Genomic DNA, 19,499 nt, shown 5'->3' with positions numbered 1-19,499 from the left:
TCAGGCAGTCCATGGTATGTTTAGTATTCTTTGCCAACACCGTAATTCAAAGCCACTGATTCTTCTTTGGTTTTCCTTATTCATTGTCCAGCTTTTGGATGCATGTGAGGCAATTGGAAATACCATGGCTTGGGTCAGGTGCACCTTAGTCCTGAAGGTGACATCTTTGCTTTTTAATACTTTGAAGAGGTCCTTGGCAGCAGATTTGCCCAGTGAAATATGTCATTTGATTTCTTGACTGCTGCTTCCATGGGCGTTGATTATGGATCCAAGTAAAATGAAATCCTTGACAACTTCAGTCTTTTCTCTGTTTGTCCTGATGTTGCTTATTGGTCCAGTTGTGAGGATTTTTGTGTTCTTTATGTTGAGGTGTAATCCATACTGAAGGCTGTGGTCTTTGATCATCAGTAAGTGCTTCAAGTCCTTCACTTTCAGCAAGTGAAAATGCTATGGAACAGTTCTACTGTGCACAAATGGGGTCGCCATGAGTTGAAATCAACTAGAAGGCAGCTAACAACAATAAGAATGGAATTCCTTGAAGGATAAACCAGAAAACCAAACCCATTGCTGTCGAGTCGGTTCCGACTCATTGCGACCCTGTAGGACAGAGTAGAACTGCCCTGTAGAGTTTCCAAGGACTGCCTGGTGGGTTCGAACTACTGACCTTTTATTAGCAGCCGTAGCACTTAATCGCCACGCCACCAGGGTTTCCCTTTGGGGGATAGGAGATAACATTTGCCTAATTGGGGTTCAAAATTAATGCTCCCTTTCATCAAATTGGAAACCCTGGCGGCGTAGTGGTTAAGTGCTACGGCTGCTAATCAAAGGGCTGGCAGTTCAGATCTGCCAGGCGCTCCTTGGAAACTCTATGGGGCAGTTCTACTCTGTTATGAGTCGGAATCAACTTGACCGCACTGGGTTTGGTTTTTTTGGTATCATCATATTAGGAGTCCTGGTGGTACAATGGTTAAGCACTCACAGCTAACCCAAAAGGTCGATAGTTCGAACCCACCAGTGGCTTCGTTGGAGGAAAGACCTGGTGATCTGTTCCTGTAAGTGTTACAGCCTTGAACACCTTATGAGGCAGTTATTCTCTGTCCTGTAGGGTTGCTATTGAGTTGCAGTTGGCTCTGATGACACACAGCATCAACAATCATCAAATTAATTGTAAATTTTCATCTGTACAAAGCATTCTTGGCTCACGGACCATACAAAAGTGAACAGTGGGCTGGGCATGGCCTTTGGACTGTGGTTTGCTGTCTGCTGTGTAACTGGCCGTGTAGTGAAAGGGTGAGTGATGGGAGCTGAGCAGTGGCCTGGGGCCAGATGGTGTAGGATCATTTAGGCTGCACCAAGAAATTGAGCCTTTATTCTGAGCAAAAGGGGAAGATGATATGACATTGTAAGAAGGATTGTTTTTAGGTGGGACATAGATATGGTGTTAAATAGAATGAAATCACACAACCAGAAAATTATTACTTTTTCCATTCTGTTTCTGTCCTGATTTATGCCCAGGAGAAAGTCTCAGCTTGATGTTAGTTAGCCTGTCTTTAACACCTCTTTTCACCTCCTATCCTGCATACCACCCCCCCCCCTTTTTTTTTAAACTAAGAGAATAAGCTTCAGGGTTAGAGGCTTTGGCAGGCAACAATAGCTGGAATTTAATAAGGTTGTTATGTTTTCATTGGATTCGTTTTTACATTTGTCTTCCATCTATGGCAAGTGGTACTGGTTTTCCATTGGTTTCTTTCTAAAATACATTTATTTAAGTAAAAAAAAGTAATGTGATTAACATACTGGCCAAGCAGTCTGCACTTGATTAAGACCTTGCTGAGGAGCAGCACTGCCAGGGTGCACCTCTCCCCTTTTAATTCATTTTATTTGTATTTACATTTGTTTGTATTGCAGGGATGGTAGTTAAGGCTCAACCCTGTTTTTCTCAAAAAGAAAAACAAAAAAAAAAAAGTGGCTCTTTGAGCACTTGGGACTGGGAAAAAAATTAACTCCATCTCAGAGATCTCAGAATAAGAAAGCAGGAGGAGAATGGCAACAACCAGCTGGCTCTGGGAAGTCATGTTTTTTCCCCTCTGTTCATAGTTGCCTGTAAGTTAGCCTCAGAAACTGCAGACTGTTTAAGGGCAGACCCCAGTGTTTCAGTTGGGCTTTCTCCTCTTTTCCAAAGTGTGAATATCAGTTTCTACAGCATCTTTGTATGTGAACATTTCCAGTGCTTTTTAAGAGGTTGCTTTACTTGTTATCCATGAAGAAGCTGTGAAAAGAAATGGGTCAGTAATTCTAGGAAGAGCACAGACTGGTTTACAGGCACACTTTGGTAAAGTTGAACAGATTCTTAGAGGCCCTGTTTTTAGAACATGTAATCTTCTGAACCTTTATTAGATTTCATTCTGCATTCATTCATTCACCTCCCAGTTAGGAGCGCATCCAGGAGAAAGCCCTACCTATAGTGCCTTATGCAATGAAGATGTTGAAACAGCTCACACAGTAAGTCTGGAGGTAGGCTGGCCTAGCATGGTGCAGTGGCTCGGGGGGCCCAACAAGGACACAGACCCTTTCTGTGCTTCCACTCTGTTGTCCTGAAGCCCCCCTCAGCAGGCTTCTGCTGACATCTCACTGGCTATAACTGTGTCAGTTGGCCACTTCTAGCTGCTACAGAGACAGGAAGTTGGTATTTGGGTTTTCCTGCCTTAATAGAGGAGGCGAGTGAAGGAGAAGGGATTTAGGGATGGCTCTTAGGCTTTTTTTTTTTTTTTCTTAGGCAGCCCGCTAATAGTGCCTGCTGCACCTACCACATGCCAGGCACTTTGTTGTCTGCTGGGGATTCATTTGGGGAAGAGACTGTACCTACCTAAAGAGCTCAGTTTAGTGGGGTAGATAGAAATGTAAACAAACTGTCCTGGTAAGTTTCCTAAGACTGGCTTGGCTTCTCTCCCTTGAAAACCCAAAAAACCAAACCAAACCCGTTGCCATTGAGTCCATTCTGACTCATAGTGACCCAATGAGTTTCCAAGGAGCACCTGCTGGATTCTGACCGCTGACCTTTTGGCTAGCAATTGTAGCACTTAACCACCACGCCATCTGGGGTGCGCGTAAGTCACCTGGGAATCTTGTTACAAACCAGGTTGGGATTTGGTAGAGCTGGGTGGAGCCTGTGATTCTGTGTTTCTGACGGGCTCTCAGGAGATGCCGATGCTGCTGGTCCAAGGACCAGGCTTTGAATAGCAGGCTCCAAGGGATAAATACAACTCATAGGAAAGGTGGCTTTTGACCTGTGTTCTGAAGGATGAAATTTGCCAGGCCGAGAAGAGGTGGAAGTGGCATGAAAGGGTTTGTGGTTTGGGGGGATACGGAGACATTGCACTATGATGGTTGCACTGTGGACTGGTTGCGCCATGGAGTGCTGTGGGGTGCAGAAAGCTTGGGAGAAGTGTGTTGTAGGCAGTTATGAAGGGCTTTGTGGGCTATGCTGGTTTGAACGTTATACTTTGGAAGGTGAGAATCCAGAGCTGATTTTTAAGCAGGAGAGGAATATGATCAGTTTCCTCCCCAGTTAGGTAAGTAAGCTTGGTGGCACTGTGGAGGATTAATTACTTTTTTTTTTTTTAATTGTGCTTTAAGTGAAAGTTTACAGCTCAGGTTAATTTCTCATTCAAAAATATATACAGGAATTGTTTTATGACATGGTTGCAATCCCCACAATGTGGCAGCGCGCTCCCCCTTTCCATCCTGGCTTCCTTGTGTTCATTCGTCTAGTTCCTGTCTCTTCCTGCCTTCTTGTCCTGCTTTTGGACAGGAGCTGCCCATTTGGTCTTGTATATTTGATTAAGCTAGGAAGCACGTTCCTCACATATGTTATTTTTTGTTTTATAGGCCTGTCTTATTTTTGTCTGAAAACTAGGCTTTGGGAATAGCTTCAGTTCTGGGTTAGCAGAGTTCCCGGGGGTCATAGTTTTGGGGGTTCCTCCAGTCTCTGTCAGACCAGTGTTTTGTGTTTTTTCATGAATTTGAGTCCTGTTCTACATTTTTCTCCCACTTTGTCCAGGACTCTGTTGTGATCCCTGTCAGAGTGGTTGTTGGTGGTAGCCAGGCATGATCTAGTTCTTCTGGTCTCAGGCTGGTGGAGTCTTTGGCTCATGTGACCTTTTAGTCCTCTGGGCTAATATTTTCATTGTATCTTTTGATTTTCTTCATTCTCCTTTGCTCCGGGTGGAACTGGACCAGTAGGTGTATCTTAGATGGCAGCTTGGAAGCTTTTAACACTCCAGATGCTACTTACCAAAGTGGGATGTAGAACATTTTCTTTATGAACTATGTTATGCTCGTTGACCTAGATGGCCCCTGATTTTTTTTTTTTTAAATGTTTTATTACAGCCAAATTTGATCGGTATTATTTTGAGCATAAGGAAAGTCAGACACCAGGAAGGCGAATGCAAGGCACACCTGTCACCATGCCCCCACGCCTCTTTGTGGCAGACATCCGTATTTCATTTAGATTTCTCCTGAGCTCAGCACTGCTCAGAGTCCTCAACTCTGGGCTCCTGGCAGCTGCTACCAGTTGCTTGGAATTGGCAGAGGAGATAAAACCAATTTACCATCTGGAGATAGTTTACCTTGAGGTCTAGAAAGGCACTTAGTACGTATGTCGTTGAACGTGCTTTTATCCTCTTAAAACATAAGTTACTAATGATTTTCTCTGTAAGTTTTTCAGTAGAATTCTTCCTTGCTTTCCAACCACATTGACTGGCGCTTTAGGAGCTTGCTAGGTAAAATGCGTTTTGGATTTGGACGGGCTAGATGGTTGTTAAAGCTGGGTTTTCATTTCCCAGAATGAGATGGGCTGACTGGCCCAACCTTGCTATGGTTTAAGAAACTGCTCTAGCTGCCACTTAGAGCCTTTTCTCTTTTTACCCAGATGTTTTTCTCCTGCTTTTAGAGCAGTGCTTCTCAACCAGGGTGATTTTGCCCCTCGGGGGACATTCAATGTGCTTAGTTCACGGCTGGGGGAGTGCTGCTGGAATCCAATGGTTAGAGCCAGGGCCCCCAAAAAATCAGTAGTGCCGAGGTTGACAAGCTGTCTTGGAGGAATGTTATGAACCTCCTTAGCTGGAAATTTCTGTTATTGCCCTGTGGGCCTTTAGCATGGTTACCTTGTTATGTTTCCTTCCCTCTGAGTGTTTGTGTTTGCGGGGGCACTAGTAAAACATGGACTCCATTGGCAGGAGCCTTGGATCACTTTCTTAGTGCAACAATGAGTGTAAATGAATTATTGGAAACCTGAATACACAATGTGCTGTTTTAAGGGGAAATCACTTCATTGCCTTCACTTTAATTTGATGCTAGCACGGGTGCTCCAGGCTCTTACAGACATTGATTTCTAGTACTCAGTGCCCTTTTGCAGTATGTAAAAGGTGAATGCCCTCTTGGAGATAAGAAGGGTAAAGCTTTAGAGCAGTAGTTTTCAAACTGTGCTCCTAAAGAGCCGCCCGAACAGGGTGATCTGTTGATAAAAAGGATGGTGGTGGCTCCTGAATTTTCCATAAAACATAAAGTAATTGATGCATAGAATTTTACCTCCTGTAAGTGTTTTCCTCGAACTTTGGTGCCTGGAGGAGCCCTGGTGGTGCAGTGGTTAAAGCATTTGACGGCTAACAGAAAGGTTGGTGGTTTGGAACCACCAGCGGCTCCGTGAGAGAAAGATGTGGCAGTCCGCTTCGGTAGAGATTCACACAGCCTTGGAAACCCTATGGGGTAATTATGATTCAGAATTGACACTACAGCAGTGGGTTTGGTGGTTTTGGGTCTTGGTGCCTGGTGGTATTTATTTTTTAGTGAGAATTCTCAGGCTACGAAGGGAATAAACATGTTTAAATGATTAGTAGCAAACAACCTAGCAATCAGGGGATTTCATGTGCTTGGGTTCACACCTTACTTTTTCAGGACCTCTGATTTTATGCTGCAGACCTATAACTTTTTGTCTCAGGGGCTGTACTGATCGGGTGACCATAGACCCAGGACTCGGGGTGTGTACCGACAACACGGGTGTACAAGGAGTATATATGAGTGGAAGTCAGAACTTCAGGTCAGATCCCTAGCCTGTAGCCAGGCTCTAGGGGAAATTCCTATTCGGCTTCTAGTGGCTGTCCGCTTTCCTTGAATTGTGGCTGTATCACTCCATTCTCTGGCCCCATCTTCACATGGCCTCTCTTGTCTCTGTGTATCTCTTATAAAGACCTTACTATTGGATTTAGGGCCTACCTGGATAATCTCAGGATCTTTAACTTAATTACATCTGCAGAGACCCCTTTGCCAAATAAGGTCACATTCCCAGGTTCTGGTGTCACCATTCAATCCACTGCATATGCAGAAGGCCCTCCAGTGGGAAAGAACTGGGGGTACACTTGAAGGCCTGAAGGCCTTATTTATAGCCTAGAGAGCTAGGAGGAGAGTGGGGTAGATGGGGATTGTACAGGACCTTGTAGGCCAGGGTAAGGAGTTTGGGTTTTATTCTAAGAGCGGTGAGACCTGTTGCAGGTTGTAAGCAGGGTTCTGGCATGATCTCATTAAAATGTAAAATGATCATTCTGGGTGCTGTATAGTGAATAGAGTAGAAGCAGGGAGACCAGTTAGGAGGCTTTTGTGATAGACAAGGAAGAGTGGTGGTGGATGAAGAGGAAGAAGTAGATGGATTTGAGATATATCTGGGAGGTAGAATCCACAGGACTTGCTAAGAGATTGATTTGAGGGAAGACTCTGAGGAGGAGGGAAGTATCAAGAATAATTCCCAGGTGTCTGGTTTGAGGAACTGGGTGGATGCTGGTGCTATATACTTATTTGGTTAGTACCAGTTTTGGGAGGGATCAGGAGTTCAATTTCAGATGTGTTAAGTAGGGCATTCAAGGGATATCTAGTAGGCAGTTGCATAAGGGGAGCCTGGAGTTCAGTAGGTTGGTTCTGGCTGGAAATAAACATTTGGGAGTCATCAGCCTATGTTAGTTGTTAATTGTTGTTGAGTTGGCGCCGACTCAGACTCATGGCAACAGAATGAAACATTGCCCGGTCCTGTGACATCTTCACGATTGTTATTATGCCTGTGTTCATTGATGTGGGCACTGTGTATTTTGAACGCCTTTCGATCTAGGGGGTTCATCTTCCAGCACTATATAGCACAGTATTGTGTTGTTATCCATAAGTTTTTCATTTGCTAATTTTTGGGAGTAGATGACCAGGCCTTTCTTCCTAGTCTGTCTTAGTCTAGAAGCTCTGCTGAAACCTGCCTGCCATGGGTGACCCTGCTGGAATTTGAAATACCGGTGGCATAGCTTCCAGCATCACAGCAACACGCGTGCCACCATGGGATATCAGAACTGATAGGTGGGTGGTAGGTCTAGAGATGGTGTTTAAAGCTATGAGATACAGATTTAGAATTGGATTCAAAGATAAATAGTTAAAGGGAAGAGAGATGTCATTCCAGGTTGTTGGGAAAATATTCTGAGTAAAAGTACAGGGATGGGATGGTCTAGGAACAGGGAGGTTACTGGGCTGTTTGCTGTGGAGGCTTGATTTGGAGCAGAGTCTCTTAACTCCAGCTCTGTTGATATTTTGGGCCAGATAATTCTTTTCTGTGACAATCTGCCCTGAGCATTGTAGGATGTTTATCAGCATCCTGCCTCCGTCCGTTAGGTAGATACCGATAGTACACACACTCCTCACCACCCCCTTCAGTTGTGGCAGCCAAGTATGTCTTCAGACATTGCCAAATGTCCCCTGGAGGGTAAAATTGCCTCCGGATGAGAACCACTGATTTGGAGAGAAGGAGAAATAAATGAAGATGGTTAAGGAGAGGGACCTTGAAAGCCTGTCAAGCAGTTTGGCCTTTAGACAGCAATAAGTAGTGATCCAATTGAGGCTTCTTGAGCTGTACAGTGACTGATTTCATGAAAACAATGTTTTGTAAAAATGGATCTGATAGTGAGCATAAGTGGACCAAACAGATGAAGGAGAGAGAAAATGCAGGCGGAGTGGGAGAGAGAAACTGCCAGAGACAGTTTAGAGGACATGGCGACAGATTATTAAGGAGAATCCAACAGGTAGGAGTGGTAAAGGAAACACCAAAATTTTAGGCCTGGTTGGTGGAGAAAGTGATGTGGCCAGCTGATAAAAATTGGACAGTTGGAAAGGGGAAGTAGTTTATGGAGGGCCAGGGGCAGAGAAGATTATGCATTTAATTTGAACATGTGGGGCTGGGTCTCATGGGATATCTAAGAGGGAGAGCTTTATAGGTAGTTGAAAATATGGTGCAGTTAGGACTAGCTGTGTAGATTTCCATTCAGCTGCATAGAGGTGATAATGGAAGCCAGAAGCATATTGTGTAGAGAAGGTCAGAAGCCTAAGGCCAGACCCTTGGGGGAAGCCAAAAGTTAGAGGATTACAGAAGGGAGAAGACTTGTTGAAGGGGCAGAGAGGTAGGAGGAAAACCACAAAAGCAGAGTCGTGAGACCTGGCTTACTTCAAGTTTGACTACCTCCTCTTAGCCCTGGATATAGTGTAGTACCACAGAATCAAGAATTTATACCCACTAAGAATCAAATTCAGTTTGGTATTTCATAGACATGGTACAAATTTATTAAGAACACTGATTTATCGAACACATCCTCTGCCCTGGTCCTGTGTTGCTAGGCATTGGGGATATAAGATGAGTGAGGTGGTTCACGCCTTCAAGGGAAGACAGGTGTGTAAAGCCATAACTGCAATAGGGAAGGACGAGTGCTGTGATAGAGTTATGCACCCAAGTGCTGCACAAGCCCAGGGGAGAGAGTTCACCTGAGGGAGGAGGGAGGGCGCACACAGGGGGAACTGAAGAGATGATACCTGGATTATGTTTTCAAGGAGTTGGTGAGAATTTCCTAGGTGGACAGGGGAGAGGTGGAAAAAGACTTTCCAGGCATGGAACTTCAGACAACTTGACTTACTCAGAGACTTTCAGGTGCCACTGTGGTTGCAGCTGAAAGGCAGGGTGGTGGTTGGGGAGGAGACTTACTGAGTGATGCTTTAGGCAGGGCTGGATCTCGAAGTCCTTGGGTCATGTCAGAGAATAGCATCTGGTGGGGGCAGTCACCAAATTTTAAACAGGGCTGTGGTACGATGGTCCTATATTTCTTTCATTCATGTATTTAAAAGAATGATCCCTCAGGGGCTAAGGATGTTGAGGATGGTGGGGAGATGCCAAAAGAGGGACAGGGACAGAATTGGGTTTAGGGAGAATGATGTATCTTAGTCTCATTGAGACTGGTCACGTATGGGGATCCGAACAAGGCAGCTTAGGAGGTTTTAAAGATGATAAATTCTATTTTAGATATGTAATGTTTGAGGGCTCATGGTAACCCATGGGGGGAATATTCAGTAGTAGGATAGAGTTTTGGTTAAAGATTTTTATTTGTTATAAAAACCCAGTTTCATTTAAAAAGATGTCCTTCCAACCGGCAATGTAAATTAGCACTAAATATTTTAATATGACCCAGCTTCGTTCTTCACTTATTTGCTGAAGATAATTCAAAGATGGTTGCAGGAGTATATCGACTGGGAACTGCCAGAAATTTAAGCTGGATTCAGAAGAGGTCATGGAGCAAAGGGGTATTGTTGTTGATGTCGGTTGAATCTTGGCTGAAATCAGAGAATGCTAGAAAGATGTTTACCTGTGTTTTATTGACTATGCAAAAGCATTGTACTGTGTGGATCATAACAAATTATGGATAACATTGCAAAGAATGGGAATTCCAGAACATTTACTTATGCTCATGTAGAACCTGTACACAGATCAAGAGGCAGTCATTTGAATGGAACAAAGGGACACTGCATGGTTTAAAATCAGAAATGGTGTGCATCAGGGTTGTATCCCTTCACCATACTTATTCAATCTGTATGCTGAGCAAATAATTCAAGAAGCTGCACTATATGAAGAAGAATGTGGCATTAGGATTGGAGGAAGACTCATTTAACAACCTGTGTTATGCAGAGGACACGACCTTGCTTGCTGAAAGCAAAGAAGACTTGAAGCGCTTACTGATGATGAAGATCAAAGACCACAGCCTTCAGTATGGATTACTCCTCGGCATAAAGAAATCAAAGATCCTCACAACTGGACCTGGACCAATAAGCAACATCATAGAAAAGGAAAAAAAAAAATCTTGAAGTTGTCAAGGATTTTGTTTTACTTGGTTTCATGATCAATGCTCATGGAAGCAGCAGTCAAGAAATCAAATGATGTATTGCGTTGGGCAGATCTGCTGCAAAAGACTTCTTTCAGGTGTTAAAAAGCAAAGATGTTACCTTGAGGACTAAGATGCGGCTGACCCAATCCATGGTATTTTCAGTTGTCTCATATGCATGTGGAAACTGGACAGTGAGTAAGGAAGACCGAAGAAGCACTGATGCCTTTGAATTATGGTGTTGTCTAAGAATATTGAATATACTCTGCACTGCCAGAAGAAGGAACAAATCTGTTTTGGAAGAATTACAGCCAGGATGTACCTTAGAAGCAAAGATGGTGAGACTTTGTCTCACGTAATTTGGACATGTTATCAGGAGGGGCCATCCCCTGGTGAAGGACATCATTTTTGGTAAAGTAGAGGGTCGACAAAAAAAAGGAAAACCCTCAATGAGATGGATTGACACAGTGACTGCAGCAGTGGCCTCAAACATAGCAATGATTGTGAGGATGGTGCAGGACCGGGCAGTGTTTCATTCTTTTGTGCATAGGATCCCTGTGAGTTGGCAACTACTCCACAGCACCTAACAGCAACAACAACAGATATTTTGATTTGACCCAGTTTGGTTCTTTACACATTTGCAGAGGCAGAACTTGGACTTGAAGTCAGGGCAGTGTGATGATAACATCTGTGCTCTTACTCTGCTGAAGCACATTGCCTTAAAGTGCCATTGGTTTACATTTTTGTACTTGCTGTCCACATGCACATGTATTTTACTTAGCTGCTATCATCCTGCTCAGGCCATTTGGTATTATAATTTTCTCGTTCTATTTAGAAGACGTTTTCTGTGTTTCTAAATAATACTTAAAATACTGTTTAATGTTTAACCATTTATATGGTTTATCTGTCATATTGCTAAAGGAGCCCTGGTTGTGCAAAAGTTAAACGCTTGGCTGCTAACTGAATGGTTGGCAGCTCAAACACACGCAGCCGGCTCCATGGGAGTAAAGACCTGGTGATCTGTTCCTGTAAAGATTACAGCCTAGAAAACCCTATGGGGTAGTTTTACACTGTCACGTGGAGCGGCAATGAGTCGAAATCTACTTGACACCACCTAACAAGAATCATATTGCTAAGTGATAATACTTGTCCAAACCAAAAAAAAAAAAAAAAAAAAAAACCCCACTGCCATCCAGTCAATTGTGGCTTATAGCGACCCTGTAGGACAGAGTAGAACTGCCCCGTAGAGTTTCCAAGGAGTGGCTGGCAGATTCAAACTGCCAGTCTTTTGGTTAACAGCCATAGCTCTCAACCACTGTGCCGCCAGGGCTCCAGTACTCATCCAGTCCTCTTTTACTGGGCATTTTTCCCTCTAGTCTTTTTTTTTTTTTTTACTGTGAGGAACATGAATCATGTGTATAGCTTTTTATATTATTGTATTATTTCTTTAGGTTAAATTTCCAGATGTGGCTTCAGAGCATCAAAAGCTTATGGACATTTTTATGGCTTCTTTTTAAAATTTTTTTATTGTACTTTAGATGAAGCTTTACAGAGCAAACTAGTTTCTCATTAAACAATTAATACACGTTTTATGACATTGGTTGCCAACCCCACAGCACATCAATATTCTCTACTTCTCTACTTTGGGTTCCCCATTACCGACTTTCCCGTCCCCTCCTGCCTTCTCATCCTTGCCACAGGGCTGCTGTGCCCATTTAGTCTCGTTTTGTTTTATGGGCCTGTCTAATCTTTGGCTGAAAGGTGAACCTCAGGAGTGACTTCATTACTGAACTATAAGCGTGTCCAGGGACCATACTCTTGGGGTTTCTCCGGTCTCTGTCAGACCAGTAAGTTTGGCATTTTTTTGTGTGTGTGTGTGTGAGGTAGAATTTTGTTCTACATTTTTCTCCAGCTCTGTCTGGGACTTTCTATTGTGATCCCTGTCAGAGCAGTCAGTGGTAGCCGGGCACCATCTCACCATCTAGTTGTGCTGAACTCAGTCTGGTGGATGCTGGACTCAGTCTGGTGGATGCTGTGGTAAAAAAAAACTTTGGACTAATTTTTCCTTGATGTCTTTGGTTTTCTTTATTCTCCCTTGCTTCAGACGGGGTGAGACCAGTGGAGTATCTTAGATGGCTGCTCACAAGCTCTGAAGACCCTAGATGCTACTCACCAAAGTAGGATGTAGAACATTATAAGCTGTGTTATACCAGTTGAGCTAGATGTTTCCCAAGACCATGATCCCAACAGTCCTCAGCCCAGTAAGTTGGTCCCTCAGGGCTTTATGGCTTCTTATATGTGTTGTCATATTACTTTCCAAAAACAAGAAATTACAGTGCTGTTTGTCTAGTCATGAACTTCCCCCAGCCCAGTGGATGGCACACATTGAGTGCTCAAAAACCATTTGTAGAATGAGTTAGGTTTTATCATTTAAATTTATTGTCTGTTTGTATTCATTCTTTGCTCATTTATCTATTAGGACCTTGAAGCTTTTTTCCTTTTAAATAACTTTGTAGTAGTGCTTTGATACTTTCAATATAGTTTCCCATTTCTTGCTGTTTTAGTTTTGTTGCTTTTGTTTATTATAGAAGGTTTTAATTTATAGTTTTGAGCATGTCACTTTTCCTGTGTTACTTTTAATACTTAGCTATAGCTGAGAAAGTTACCCTACATATATGTTAGTTTTTCAGTTTTACTTTTTGTTAGATTTTTTGATTATGTTATAAAATATTTATTTCTTTGGTAGATTTGGAGTTCATATTGGTACATGTGTGAAGTGGAAATTTATTTTAAGGTTTGTGATTTTCTGTCTTGTATAGTATTGTGGTTAAGAGTTGGGGCTGTGAGCCAGACTGCCTGAGTTCAAATCCTGGCTGCACCACTTATTGGGCACTTAACTCTGTGGGCTTAGTTTCCTTATCAGTAAAATAGGGATAAAAATGTAAAACCCATTTCGTTGTTTTGGAAACAAAGGGAGAAAAAACTTGTCAAAGGGCCTGGCACACCACCAATGCCCCTGTTAACTGATGTTGTTACGATTGTTATCCCAACTCTGTAACCACCCTGCCTGTTTACAAAACGTTTCTCTATATTTAGAGCTTAATGGCCTCTGATTTTGAACTCAATGTTCTTCTATCAGTACTTTTGTCAGTACTACTTAGCATTGTTGTTGCTTATTCTTCTTTCTCGTGCTGTTCTTTAAAAGTTCTCCAAACAAATTTTAGAAACATTTTGTCAAGCTTCAAAAAATGAAGTAATCCTGTTTGATTTTTAATGTTAAATATGTAATTTAGGACAAATAGCCATCTTTGCCGAACGTCTGCCAGTCACTGGTAAAATCAATAACTTGCAACAAAACAATAATGTTATGGTAAGAAAGTCTGAATCGACTTTATAACTGAAGAAGGAATGGAAGAGTTACCAAACAACTGCCTGTGTGCCCCCAAAGGATAACAGAGCTCCTCTTCTAAGGATCACATAACCCCCATGTCCTATGAAGTGTTTAAAAGCATGAAAGAATTTGCTCTTAGAGGCAATAGGATTGTTTCCTAAACCTGTTCTGGTCTGTCTCTTCCACTCCACTGTGTGTCCCTTGAGGGCAGGGATTATGTTTTATTCAGCACTGAATCACTGCCTGGCTTGTAGGATGTGTGTAACATATTGGTTAAACTGAATGTGCAGTTCGCAGACCGTTCTGAGTTATAAACATAAATGTGGTGGTGATGGGCCAGTTCTGTGGTGTCTTGGGTCAGACCTCACCTGAGGATTGCGATTACTCTTGGGCCTTTGGCTTTGGAGAGGAGGGCAGAAATTGGAGAAGGAAGTGGTGGGCTTCAGTATACAGAAGAATTTTATGAGTCTGTTGTCTGAAAATGGAATGAGCTGCCCAGTAGTCACTGGACAAGTTTAAGCAAAGTCTTGGGTGATACTGTATGGGGGCGTCACATACCCCATATTGGATTGGGCTGGATTCAGTTTATTCTTTTCTTTGTCTCTTGGACTTTTCCTCTCACTTTTGGACATACACAAGCAGAATTGACAGTACTTGGCAGTTTTCTGCATGTGTGAAGGGTGAAGAAGGCAGTAACTTTGAGATTGTATAGCAGGATGTTTTGGGATGGCACTGTTTAAGATTGGAAGCACAGCATGGTAAACAGCTCAGAAGCTGGGCACATAAGGTCCGTTTTAAACTGATCACATACTATTTGAACATAAGATTTCTTGGAAAACTTATTTTTAGAAGTTGTATTTGTTGATATCTACCACATATCAGGTACTGTGTGTGCAAAATGAATCCTTTAAGGTTTTGGTGACTGACGTAGAAAAGAGCTGATCTGGTCTGAACATGGAAATATCTCTTAAGCTGAGATAAGCCAAAACCAAACTCGTTGCCATCGAGTCGATTCTGACTCACAGCGACCCTAAAGGACAGAATAGAACTGCCCCATAGAGTTTCCAAGGAGCTGCTGGTGGATTCGATCTGCTGACTTTTTATTAGCAGCTGAGCTCTTAACCACTGCGCCACCAGAACTCCTAAGCCGATATGGAGATGTAATAGTACAGATGCCTTTCCTCAGTACTTGCTTTACATCTTCCTTCGTGTGGCTTAAAGTTTTTGGTTTGATATCTGCCTCTTTTGTTATTAGTGTGTGGTGTGGTGGATTTTTCCTGTCTGTATTTATACACTTGTCACGATGAGGGGCTGCTAAATAGGTCAGTGTTCTCCGTTTGTGTAGTTCCCCACAGCTGTTTCCTATAGTAAAGGCCCTGGAAAACAATGACCTCATAATTTCCACAAAAAAACCTTTTATGTATAGTAGTGGAAAAGAAATCATTCAAAACTGAGTAATTTAAAGTTCTGTTCTCTGTTGCTTCTTCCTTCAAAAATACTCTTGTTTGCTCTACTAATTAATTATCCACTGGCTGTTCCTCAAATGACCTTTTATGTTTAACAAACAACATTTTTTCAGTGGAGCACATAGAGATATCTTGTCTTCCATTTGATTGTGATCCTTTTTCTATTTAGAAGCATTGTTTTATGCCATGGCCTATGGCAGTTCCTACAGGAATTGGCCAGTCACCGAACATCTGTTGCTCCTTCCCAGCGATTGTTGGCTGGGCTCGGATGGTAGCAAACAGTGTGTCCACAAACAAACATTTCTTGCTGTGGAAGATTTCATATGACTGGTCAGGAAATGCCTTTGTTGGTATCTGATTCTCCTGTAAGGAACCTTTGTAACATCATCATCAGCTCAGTAAATTTGTTTGACTTTAACTCTTGGTAGTCTTCTAATCTTTAAAAGCAAGGCAGAGCCATCTGATTCTGAGGAGATTAATAAACAATATTCATAATAATGAACCCCCCAAACAAAACAAAACCAAGCCCACCAAACCCACTGCTGTCGAGTTGATTCCAGCTCAGCGACTCTGTAGGAGAGAGTAGAACTGGTTTCCAAGGCTGTAATCTTTATGGGAGCAGACTGCCACAACTTTCTCCCACAGAGTGGCTGGTGGGTCCGAACCGCCGATCTTTCGGATAGCAGCCAAACCCTTTAACCACTGTGCCACCAGGGCTCCTCATAATAATAAAGTACCATTTATTTGTGTGGAGCCAGACCATTTACAGATTCATGTGCAATTTTTTCATTTAATTTTCATGACACCCATGTGAAAGAGGCATTATTTCTACAGTTAGGATATTGAGATTTTAGTGGTGGTGAGTAGCAGAGCCTGGGCTCTAACCATATGTGGTTTTGGGGAGAATTAAATGGGAAAATAGAAGTAAGGGTTTAGCATAGTAACTAGTACTTAGCAAGTAGTCAAGAAATGGTAGATGTGCTAATGAAGGTGCTCTTTGTAAACCTATGCCTGATCAAGTACCCTTCCCCTCACTCTAGAATAACAAAGCTCATTTCTTGTGAATGACATGGCTCCACTGAGTTCTTCCTCATCAAATGCCCTGCTGGTCATTGAGACACGTTTTAGTCCCATAGTTCTTTAGTGACACTATAGGTTTCCGTGTTTGGCCCTGTCCTCAGTAACACTTTTGCCAGTGACTTGGATGAGAACCCAGTTACATTCATATTAAACCTGTGAATGTCTTGAAGCATATAACATATTGAGTTGCAGAATTCGGATCCATGAAGATCATTAAAGTTAAATAGCTGAAATTTAATAGAAACCCACATCTTGCATGTGGGTCCTGAAAATGAGCTACTCCCAGTAGCACATATGTGAAAGCTTCTGAATGCATTACTGGTTGCTGAAAATGCTACCTTAAAAGAAGTGTCATGATCCAGGGAGGTGATAGCATTGTTCCCAGTGAGGCCATACTTAGGATTTTATATTTCATTCTGGGAACCTAGGGTATTGTGTAATTTCTAGGACAATGACAGATTGAAATGTGTCTGGAGTTGGTTGTGGGAGTAGTGTTGGGGGAGGAGAGAGGACACGTCCCCTAGGGGAGTCTTTCAGTAGGGGTGAAGGGGTTACTTTAAAAAAGCATTTGATAGCTTCTTTGGACGTAATTCCAACTCCTGTAGTTTCCAGTCCTCATTATGTCTCAGCTAGACATTTGCAGTAGCCTTCTAGCCCCTCTTCCTACTTCTAAACTCTGTCATTTCAAATTGATAGTTTTTATTGTTGCCGCATTAATTTTGTTGACGTACACTTGTAATTATTTCTCTTCTCGAAAATTGCCATTGCTGTTTTTTTTTTTTAATATGGTATAAATGTGGTATAAGTTTCTTAGCTTAAGCTTTTCTGTTGGTTCCATGTTTGACTCTATTCTGGGGAGGCAGTGGACACAAGGAAAGAGCCTTCAAGTTAGAGACTACGGTTCAGATCCTGAGATCTGAAGCAAGTGACATTCCTTCTCTTAGCCACATTTCCTTTTTTATCATATTGGGGTAGTAATGCTTTCTTCATAGGATTGATATCAGAAATAAGTTTAATACATGTACAGTATGTAATACAGTGTCTGGCACAGAAGACTGTTGTTGTTATGTACTGTCAAGTCAATTCCAACTCAGAGTGACCCTGTGGGACATAGTAGACCTGCCCCCTATAGGGTTTCCTAGACTGTAATCTTATGGTAACAGATGGCCAGGTCTTTTCTCCCACTGAGGAGCTGGTTGGTTCCAGCTGCTGACCTTTGGTTAGCAGCCCAGCGCTTAACCATTGTGTGGCCAGGGCCCCTTTTTAAGACTCTGTTAGCATTGTTAGTTTTATGCCACAGTCATCTGACCTCCTTATTTCATATTCATGCCCCATACTTTTCTGCCTGTCTTCCTTTTTCTCTTCTCCTTCCTAGGTCCAGAGCATACCCATTCTTCAGGGCCTACGTTAAAAGCTACTCTTATAGCTCCCCTGATCCCTGTAGTTGGAAGTAATTGCTCCTTTATTTGGGATCAGTTAGCATTTTATGTGGAACTGTTTTGTGGTGCTTGTGTATATCGCTTTTAGTTATATTTAAATGATAATAACACTGATAGCTAAGTGTTAAATAAAACTTTATTGTGGAAAATTTCAAACATATACCCAATGAGAGGGAAGAGTGTAATGAACCCCATGTCCTTATCAGCTTCACCAATTATCAATTTGTGCACAATTTTATTTCATTTCTATAACCATTGCTTTCATTCCCCCAAAGTTATTTTGAGGCAAATCCCAGACATATTTCATCCATAAATATTCCTGTATATATCTCTAAAAGATAAGGACACTTAAAAAAGATAACCATATTGCCACCTAAGGAAAGTTAATAATAATTCCTTAATATCATCAGATATCCACCAGTGCTTAAATTTCCCTGATTGTCACATATATAGACACACACATATACACATGTATACATACACGTGGACATATGTGTGTGAGTGTTTTTGTTGTTTTTTAATAGTTTGTATAAGTTAGTGTGCCTTTGAATTATGGCACTGCAGAGAATATTGAATATACCATGAACTGCCAGAAGAATGAACAGGTCTGTCTAGGAACATTTACAGCCAGAGTGCTCCTTGGAAGTAAGGATGGCGAGACTTCATCTCACGTACTTTGGACATGTTTTCACGATGGACCAGTCCCTGGAGAAGGACATCATGCTTGATAAAAGTAGAGGGTCAGCGAAAAAGAGGGAGACCCTCGACGAGATGGATTGACACAGTGGCTCCAACGGTGGGCTCAAACATAGGATGGTGCAGGACTGGGCAGTGTTTCATTCTGTTGCACACAGGGTCTCTATGAGTTGGAACTGACTTGATGGCACTTAGCAGTAAGTTAGTATCCAAATAAAGTCAACATTACATTTGGTCATTGCATCTTTTAAACCTCTTATAATCTGTCCATGTTTGCTTTATTAATTTGTTTTTGTTGTGATTTATTTGTTGAATGAACTGGGTGTCCTGTAGAGTAGTACTTTTCGGATTATTTGTGGTGAAGGACTAGTTTTTAAAGTTTCCAATTTGTCATGGGCCAATAGTTTGTAAAATATAATACAAATGAATTACTAGAAAAATGAAATAAAAAAGCCATACAGAAATCAAGCCTTACTTTTATTAGATTCCATAGACATAAAATTATTCTGTTAATTTGCTGCAAATGTTTCTAAATGCTTACTCTTAATTTCTGTGGATTTATGTCATCATGGACTGGTAACAAAATGCTCACTGATGGGCACCTGTCTGTGGATCATACTTCGAAGAGCACTGCTGTGGAGCTCCTGCAGTCTGAGTTTTGCCCATTGTATTCCTGTGGTTTCATTTAAAATGTTCCTCTGTCCCCTGTATTTCTGTAAATTGGTGGTTACCTAGATCTAGAAGCTTAAAGAGTTCAGGTTTGAGGATTTTTTCCTGCCTTTTTTTTTTTTTTGGTAAAACTACCTGTGAGTAGTATTGTAAACTTCCATCAGGAGGCCTATAATAATACTTCCTGGCCATGTCTCTCTTGTATTGTTAGCAGCCACTGATGTTTGTCCCCTGATCCGTTAATTCATTAAGGGTGCAAAATGGGCTTAGAAGTCTAACATTCCTTCTGCATTTATAGCTGGAATACTTCTATAGAGACTCTTGTTCTCAGCAATTATTTGGTTACCTTGAGGTAAAGTTAGTAGATTTGACTTCAGGCCGTACACTTTTTTGTTTCATGGTTTTATTATAAGCAAATAAGTTTATAGAAGGTGAGATAAATGCTTGATTTTTCCCCTTTTATTTTCCATTTTTCAAAATAATTACTTGATTTCCAAATGTGGCTAATGATTTTTTTTATCTTTTTTTTTTTTGT

The 19,499-nt window shown here is 41.8% G+C and overlaps 1 protein-coding gene across 3 annotated transcripts in view; it reads left to right on the top strand.

Annotated features, from left to right (window-relative positions):
• USP31 (ubiquitin specific peptidase 31) overlaps nt 1-19,499 on the top strand; it is a 104,989-nt gene that overhangs the window by 2,788 nt on the left and 82,702 nt on the right. The window contains exon 1 of one of the 3 annotated variants that reach the window (XM_064295694.1): nt 11,654-12,484. The exons of the other annotated variants lie outside the window; for them this stretch is intronic. Within the exon in view, the coding sequence (XP_064151764.1) occupies nt 12,446-12,484 (39 nt within the window). The 5' untranslated portion in view covers nt 11,654-12,445. Of the gene's footprint in view, nt 1-11,653; nt 12,485-19,499 lie in introns of those variants that run through there. 3 annotated transcript variants of the gene reach the window in all.

The sequence above is a fragment of the Loxodonta africana genome, chromosome 12 (assembly GCF_030014295.1).
Source record: "Loxodonta africana isolate mLoxAfr1 chromosome 12, mLoxAfr1.hap2, whole genome shotgun sequence".
NCBI lineage: Eukaryota > Metazoa > Chordata > Mammalia > Proboscidea > Elephantidae > Loxodonta > Loxodonta africana.
The sequence above is the reverse complement of the archived record's forward strand: the minus strand, read 5'-3'. Positions and strand labels throughout refer to the sequence as shown.